Here is a 7708-nt window from a genome sequence, read left to right as displayed (position 1 = left end):
ATCTAAAAAAAAAAAAGCAATCCCTGATAGGATGTAATTATATGAAGTAAAGCTAACTGCCTTGCTGTCTCCCTCCTGTCCTAACCCCTGCCCCTTGTAGGCCACATTCCTCCACCCTCTTAATGACATGCGTGCATGCACACATGGGCACACACGCACTCCAAACCACTCCCAGAACTCCCTCCTCCTCACCCTGGCCCTGACACCGCCCCCCACCCAGTGACTCTCAGGACTCTCGATCCTCCTGCACTCAGCTCTGTGGCCGGCCACAGTACTCAGTAACACAGCTCAGAAGCTCCAGCCCATAGCCAGCTGGCTCAAAAGCACAGCTGCATGCAGAAAGCCAGGCTTGGAACAAGGACACCGAGAAGCAGAGCGGGAGGAACGTCGGAGAGAAGTGAACCAGGGACCGAGTGCAGTCTAGGATGCACCTCCACAGCCCAAGGGCCCACTCACGTCGGGATTACAGGTAACTGCTCCCTTCGTCTCCTATCTAGAACCTCCTTGACTCATGCTGTCCCCGCATGTGCCTGCCTCCAGGACCTGAGCTCCAGCCACAGCTCTACTCTGCCGCCCTCCTTGACCCCGCTCCGTGTCTAGCTCAGTTTTCATGGCCGCTTCTCTCATATTACTGCCAATATCCAAAATGCCTTTGATCCTGTCTTTGTAGGTCATACCCGCCAAGCAAGCGGAGCCCAGCACAGTGCTTACGCCCGCACACAACCGCGGGGGCCGAGCCAACGGAAGAGTGGTTCATGTAGGAAACCATAATCGTCAGCTGGAAACTGGCTCTTAGCGCTGCCTTAGTGTTTCCAATCAACTTTATCTGAGATGTTACCCCTGCTCCACGGTCCCCAATCCTCCACTCTAGCAGATGCCTTTTCTTGCTACTTTAAGAGAAATCAAAGCTGTCAGGGAGAGGAGGCATGTGTGCACACACACCCAGCCATGCCCTTCCGCCCACACTGAGTGCTGCTCCCTCCCGGTGGCCTCACAGTGCCTCCTCCTTCCAGTGCCCCTGCCTCCTGTCCTAGGGAAGACCCCACTTCCACTGGAAGTTCCTCTGCTACCAACCCTCCGCCTTATTTCACAATCTGCTCCTTTTTGAGGGCAGGAAACCCTCAAAACTACTTGTTAAATGCCTAACTGGACACAGGGGCCTTGGGTTTTTGCTGCGTTTCTTCATCAACCTCTCAAAATAACCTTGCTACTGTGCTGCTGGTACAGCAACTACAATGCAGCACAGCTTGTTTTTCTCCTTCTCTGGGTCTTCTCGGCTGCTGGCTGAGGTTCCCTGAGTTCACCTGGCTGCAACAGGTGGATTACCTTATTCTGTGAGCGGCATCTCCCCTCTCCACCTAGGCCTCTGACCTGTATACCCAGTCACTTATGGAAGGTAAGCCGGCCGGTCAGGGTGCGCTGACGCAGCAGCAGAGAACTACAGGCAACGGATACCTGCTTGCCTGCGCTTCCCATGTGCCGGCCTCAGTTTGAGCCACCAGAGAGCATCAGCTTCTAAACCTAGCTTTGGTTCTTAACTGCACAGTCACTCGTTCTGCAGCTTTTAGGGCCACCTACTGAACTGGCTGTGCCCAATGGCCCTCATGCTCCCCTCCCCAGCTTTCCTAGACACAAAGGCAGGGCCGCCACACACGGGCGCCTCAACCTGTCCTCCAGAAGAGGTAGAGCTGGGCTGGCCCAGGGCGCGAGAACACTGTACCTTCACCAAATTCAGGATGATGATGGGGGAGCCAAACCTCTGAAGCATCTGGTCGAAGTGCAGAGCAGCCACGTGCGCGAAGGGGTCTGCCTGGTCGACTGAAGAAGAGAAGGGCGGGAAACGCCGGAGGGAAGTCACACAGCAAGGGGAAAAGTGAGGGCTTTTCATGTTTGAAGTAAAATTCAACTAATCTGATGGTTTTGTTTCCCAAATCCTTCTCAGGAAGCTGACTGAGTATACTCATCATGTACTTATTAAACGAGAATGTTTCCTACATTTTTGAAGAGAAATACAACTAAGTCAAAACGAAGTATGAATGTATTATATTTATCTTTTATCTTTCTTTTTTTTTTGTGGTACTGGGTATTGAACTTGGGACCTCGCCCTTGCCAGCAAGGCACTTACGCTGCTGAGCTATATCCCTGGTCCCTTTAAATTTATTATATAAAATATTACAAGTTATTCTTCTAAACTCCCTACCTTGCAGGATAAAGCCTCATTAGAACACAAGCATTTATTAGGCTTCTGGAACAGCAGCTCGCTATCCCTAATGTGAGTGCAGGAGTGTTCCTGTCAAAGGCCTGCTGCCCCCAACGCACACACGCATGCACGTACGCACGTGTGATCGGAGGTTTGGGCATCATGGTGGAGATGTCCTGCGACCAGTACAGGGGAACCGAGCCTCTAACTTGCACGTAGGAAGAGTAACTTCCTGCAGTAAAGGACAGCACAGACGCATCGCACAGTATCTGTTCAGTCTCTACCTCGTTGGCAACGTCACCCTGGAAAGAAAGAAACATTCAAAGATGTTTTATGTTCTTAGAACAGTGTAATGAGAAAGGTCAAGAATATCACGAATACCACGAAATCATGAGGCCTATTCTTAAACTGTCAGTATTTAATGTGCACAGTAGAAAAGCAAACCATTAAAATGTAACAAAGAAAAGCACCATGCCAGGCGTAGCGGCACGCACCCATGATCTCAGCACTGCTGAGGCGGGAGGACAGCTACAAGCGCGAGGCTAGTCTTGGCTACACAGTGAGTTCAAGACCAGCCGGGAATGCACAGCAAGGCCCTGTCTCGAGTAGAGGTGATCTTTTTGAGCGGCTTCAGTTGATCAGGGTAGCCACAACAGGGCACCTGACAGCAGTGATGAAGGAGGACTTCAAGTCTCAGGAAGTAGCAGGAATGATGGGACAGGAGCGTTTGCAGAGAGCGGGAGGATTCTGAGGGCAATTAATGGCACTATTTTACAGTAATAAACTTTTTATTTGAACATTCAAAAAATGAATCAAATATCAATTGGATGTAGTAGAGAATAGACTAGGAAAAACATGAAATTAAATAGCTAATGACAAATAATAGATAACAGCCTGACTGGCACAAATGGTAAGGGGGAAGAGAAAAGAAAAAAACAATCACATGAGATAATAGGGGGAGGAGGAAGACCAGAGTGATACAAATTCAATTCGGAAGACTAAAGAGGAAAGAAAGGATACGAGTAAGATTCCAACAATACCTGACTGGCAGAAGGGAAGACTTGGAAGTAGCTTTACTTATAAAAATATTTAAGGATACAATGAAGAACATCTGAGATTTTTTTCTTCTCTTTTTTAAATGTATTTGGTACAGGGTCTCACAATGCAGCTTGGACTCATAGTGATCCTCCTGTTTTCAGCCTCCCCACTGCTGGGATTACAGGTGTGTGACACCACTCCCGGACTCAGTGGCAGGCTCAGTGCATCCAGGGACAGGGCCAGCGTGGCATGTGGTGCCGGGAATCGAATCCCAGTCCCTGCGCTTGCCTAAGCAGGCATTTCGTACACTGAGCTATCTCGCTGGTCCTCCGAGTATCTTTTGAATATTCAAAAGTATCTAAGAGCTGCACAATTCTGATTTTTCTTAAAGTAGCAGTGCAATGTTGAGCACTGATATAATTCTAAGTACAATGCTGCTGTTCCAAGTCAGGACCAAAACCCAGTCCTCACTCTATCTGTCCATTCAATCACACATCTGGTAGAGATGCAAACTGCTTGGAACAAGCAGACATGCAGCATTTCAGACTGCTGACGTGGCTGGCAGCAGGAAGGGGGGCTTTTGGTGGATTTCTCTGAGCATGAACAGAAGAGGTCTGGGAAAGGGGAGAGGCAAATGGCTTCCCAGACCTCGCTGGGCTCTCACGAAGGGCGTGTCGCAGCTGAGGACCGCAGCCCCTCACTCTTCCTTGTGCAGAGACGCTTCGCTGTTCTCACACCACAGCAAGCATACATTGCATCCCTTCGTTATCCATCAGACCTCGCTGGGCTCTCACGAAGGGCGTCTCGCAGCTGAGGACCGCAACCCCTCACTCTTCCTTGTGCAGAGACGCTTCGCTGTTCTCACACCACAGCAAGCATACATTGCATCCTTTTGTCATCCTTCAGAATGTCTCACTGTCCAAAGCATCAAACATTCCATGGTTGGATTGCATAATTCTTCCTAAAACAGCTGATCTTCTGGAAGATCTGTGTATTAGTCACATTTCTCACAAATTTCACCTATCCTGAGGGATTATTTTTAAGATAACATCCCAGACTAAGAAATTCTACTTTTGGGGCCAGGGAGATGGCTCAGTGGAATAAGCACTTGCCTGGCAAGCACAAGGGGCTGAGTTCAATCCCCAGTTCCACAAAAAAAAAAAAAAAGAAAGAAAGGAATTCTACTTTTAAAATTCCACTTGCTTCATCTGTGTCACGAAGGCTGCTGTGACAGCTTAAAAGGTCAGCACCCACAATATTTGTCATCTTACCTCACAGTTTGCACCTCTCTTGAGAAAACGAGTCCCAGCAAACTTGCTTGATCTTCTGGCTATCAGAGTGACATACACTGGGCGTCCATAGATCAGCAGCTCTTAGAAATCAAGTTAAAGTTGTTACCATTCATGACTGTCACACAAAACCAAGAGAATCATTATGCCCCAAGTATGCCCCTGTCCAGTAGCATAAAGCCACCAAAACCTCCGTGAGAAAGGAATGGCACTGAGTTAGTGTCCTTAAGAACTGTGCGGGTCTGATGGTGAAGGCAGAGGAGAGCTCCTGTGACGTAGGGGGAAAGGGGAAGCAAGTGCAGCCTTACTGGCGGGGGAACACCTGCCTGCTTGTAGCCAGGCGAAGGATGCGGATATGCTCAGTGAATCCTCTTCTAGTTTTCAGAGTTATACCTGAGAAAGCATGTGTGACCTAACAAGATGTTTAAACTATGAAGCAGTAAAACCTGAGAGGATTTGACTGACCTTGTCTGATATAAAAGTTACATTTTTAGTTATATAGGTCTTGCTTTATCTTGGCCTTAACCATCCAGTAGAAAAATATAATCATTGGATATAAAAAGTAAAGCCATATTAATATGCTGAACTGTAAAAGGCTCAAGTCAACAACTTCTGACATTGCCAGTCCTATGGATAACCCACTACTATTATGGACTTGGACTATATTGGATTATTTTCCTGAATTCAAGCACCTACAATACTTGAATGGCAATGGAACATCCATCTCTGACAAAACAAAACAAAAAAGGGGGATATAAATGAAGGAACATTTTGAATATACTGTATATATAAAATAGTTAGGATATACAGCTACTTTCTCTTAGTTCAATGAGAAGAGGGATTTGTACTAATAGTGTTCAGACAAAATATGTTGCATCTTGTAATCTGAATAACTACTATGAAAACAATATGCAATGTATATTGTTTTGCGGAACCAGGGATTGAACTCAGGCCCTTGTGCTTGCCAGGGAAGCGCTTACTCCACTGAGCCATCTCCCTGGCCCAATGTATTGCTGTAACTGTCCTACTGACCTGTTTTAAAACTGTCTCATTTGTATTTCTTTCTCATTAAAATTAATTAAAAAATAAATTATGAAGCAACTTATAATACTGAATAAATGGATATTCAGTATAAATGGATATGCTTGAAAAGTGGCCCATAACCAGAACACACACTGTGAACTGCTTACCTAACACACAATTTATTAGTTATGCTACCCTATTTAACTTTGAACCACAATCTTACTGTAAAAAAAAAAAAGCCATGAATTAAAACTTAGCGAAAGGTTGAATAACCACAATACAAATATCTAAAATCCAAAACGCTTCAAAATCTGAAAAGATCTGAACATTAATATAAGCTGCAGTAGAAAAACTTAAAACTATAGCTTCAAAATTGGGCCATCAGACCCCAGCTGCAACTCAGACAATTTGGCCCAGTTCCATCCCACTAACTACAGGGTCTGCACACACTTCCTGTCTCAGACTGTGTCCCTGGGTACACCAGCCCTGTCAAGGACACACTAAATCTTACTCCCATGCTGGACCCTGACTTCCCCAGGCCTTCCCGCCTCAGGATGAACGGCCCCCTCCAATTAAACCTGCCCTGACACAAAAAAATAAGTAAAAAATTTTAAAAAAGAAAAGAAAAAGGGGCTGGGGAGATGGCTCAGTGGAATAAGCGTTTCCCTGGCAAGTGCAAGGGCCTGAGTTCAATCCCCGGTTCTGCCAAAATAAATAAATAAATAAATAAATAAATAAACAAACCTGGCCCGACACATCTGCCTGGCAATACGTGACCAAATGTATATAACCAATCACAGACGCACCTATTATCAACTCTATACTTCCTGCTCACAAAGTGTATGTAAGTTGCTGTCCTATTCTAAGCCCAAGCTGATGATTTGGACCTGCTCCCACCAGCTCGCTGGTGCTAATGAGCTTTGCTTTTCAACTGCTTGGTACAGAGCATTTTCCATCTGGCTCGCTACCATCTGCACCAAAGCCACAAGTGGGAAGTTCCACACCTGACCTCCTGTGATGGGTGAATATAAACACAGGGGTAGTAAAAATACTGTCTAGAATTACCTGTGGGCCAAGTGTTTGAGGCGCCAATGAAGCATAAATGACAGGTATCAACTTCTCCTTATCATGTACTATAAGCCAGGTATTAACAAAAAATAAAAACTGAAAGAAAAACCCTATAAATAAATTTCGTCTGTAGACTTGGATTCCATTTCCCAGGTACGTCACTGGTGATATAAAAATTCCAAAATCCAAACAATTCCAAAACATGAAATTCTTCTGGTCCTAAGTGCTGTGGATGAGGAAAACCCAAACTGTGCTTTTGTTAGGTGGTTGGAAGATGAAGTGAGGTAACAATGAAAGCCTCACACATGAGCTGTGGTAAACGTTTAGTACGAGCCATGGCAATGGCTCTTCCCACCATCTGGACTTTCGAATTCATGCAGTGCTTGACAGCCAGGAGACTGCTCATCATGGAAACTGACAACACGATAGTCTGTGATGCTGTTCACTGCTTTAAAAACAAACATGCTTGGGACATCCAAATAGCTCAGCAGATTAAAGCACCTGCAAGCAGGTGCAGGGGCCAGAGGTTTGATCCCCGGCCGGGCCTGCCATGCCGGCCCCGCCCCTGGGGCACCCTCAGATGGCAACTGAGACTGGGCATGGTGGCGCGTGCCTGCAATCCCAGCTCTTGGGAGGCTGTGAACAGGCGGATCACTATGAGTCCGATCTAGTAGCGAGACCCTGAACATCCTGCAGACCCTTCCCTAAAAAAAATACAAACAACCATGCTTAATGCACGTCCAGCCCTGGGCTAAGTCTTGGAAATACAGAGCAATTTAGAGGTATATTTTGGAAATAGCCTTTAGAAACCACAGCACATACTCTTTGCATCTCAGGTGGTGAAAAACCTGAGTTCTTCACAGGCAGATTTCAGATTGCCTGTTTTTTGGAAACAGGCAAAAATAACAAATCTTATGATACAGTGACGTAAGCAGATAATAGCACTCACTGCTGAAAATGAGTATAAAGTAATGAGCCCGATTTTCAAGTATAGCACATCCATCTCACTCACCTCCACTTCAAAAGCCTCACGTCTCCCTCCTCTGGCCACCCCTCTGCTGCACACTCCCTCGGGCCCTCTCCCTCCTCT

General features: G+C 46.3%; 1 protein-coding gene across 1 annotated transcript in view; it reads right to left on the bottom strand.

Moving 5' to 3' along the window:
• The window catches only part of Fig4 (FIG4 phosphoinositide 5-phosphatase), a gene marked incomplete at its 5' end in the record, with an annotated part of 81592 nt that overhangs the window by 45308 nt on the left and 28576 nt on the right, over positions 1 to 7708 (bottom strand). Inside the window, 3 exons of the mRNA XM_023704837.1 lie at positions 1579 to 1818; positions 2340 to 2502; positions 4510 to 4610. Of these exons, the coding sequence (XP_023560605.1) occupies positions 1579 to 1818; positions 2340 to 2502; positions 4510 to 4610 (504 nt within the window). The remainder of the gene's footprint in view (positions 1 to 1578; positions 1819 to 2339; positions 2503 to 4509; positions 4611 to 7708) is intronic.

Source organism: Octodon degus, unplaced genomic scaffold, assembly GCF_000260255.1.
Source record: "Octodon degus isolate 3935 unplaced genomic scaffold, OctDeg1.0 scaffold00205, whole genome shotgun sequence".
NCBI lineage: Eukaryota > Metazoa > Chordata > Mammalia > Rodentia > Octodontidae > Octodon > Octodon degus.
This window is presented reverse-complemented; position numbering and strand designations above follow the sequence as displayed.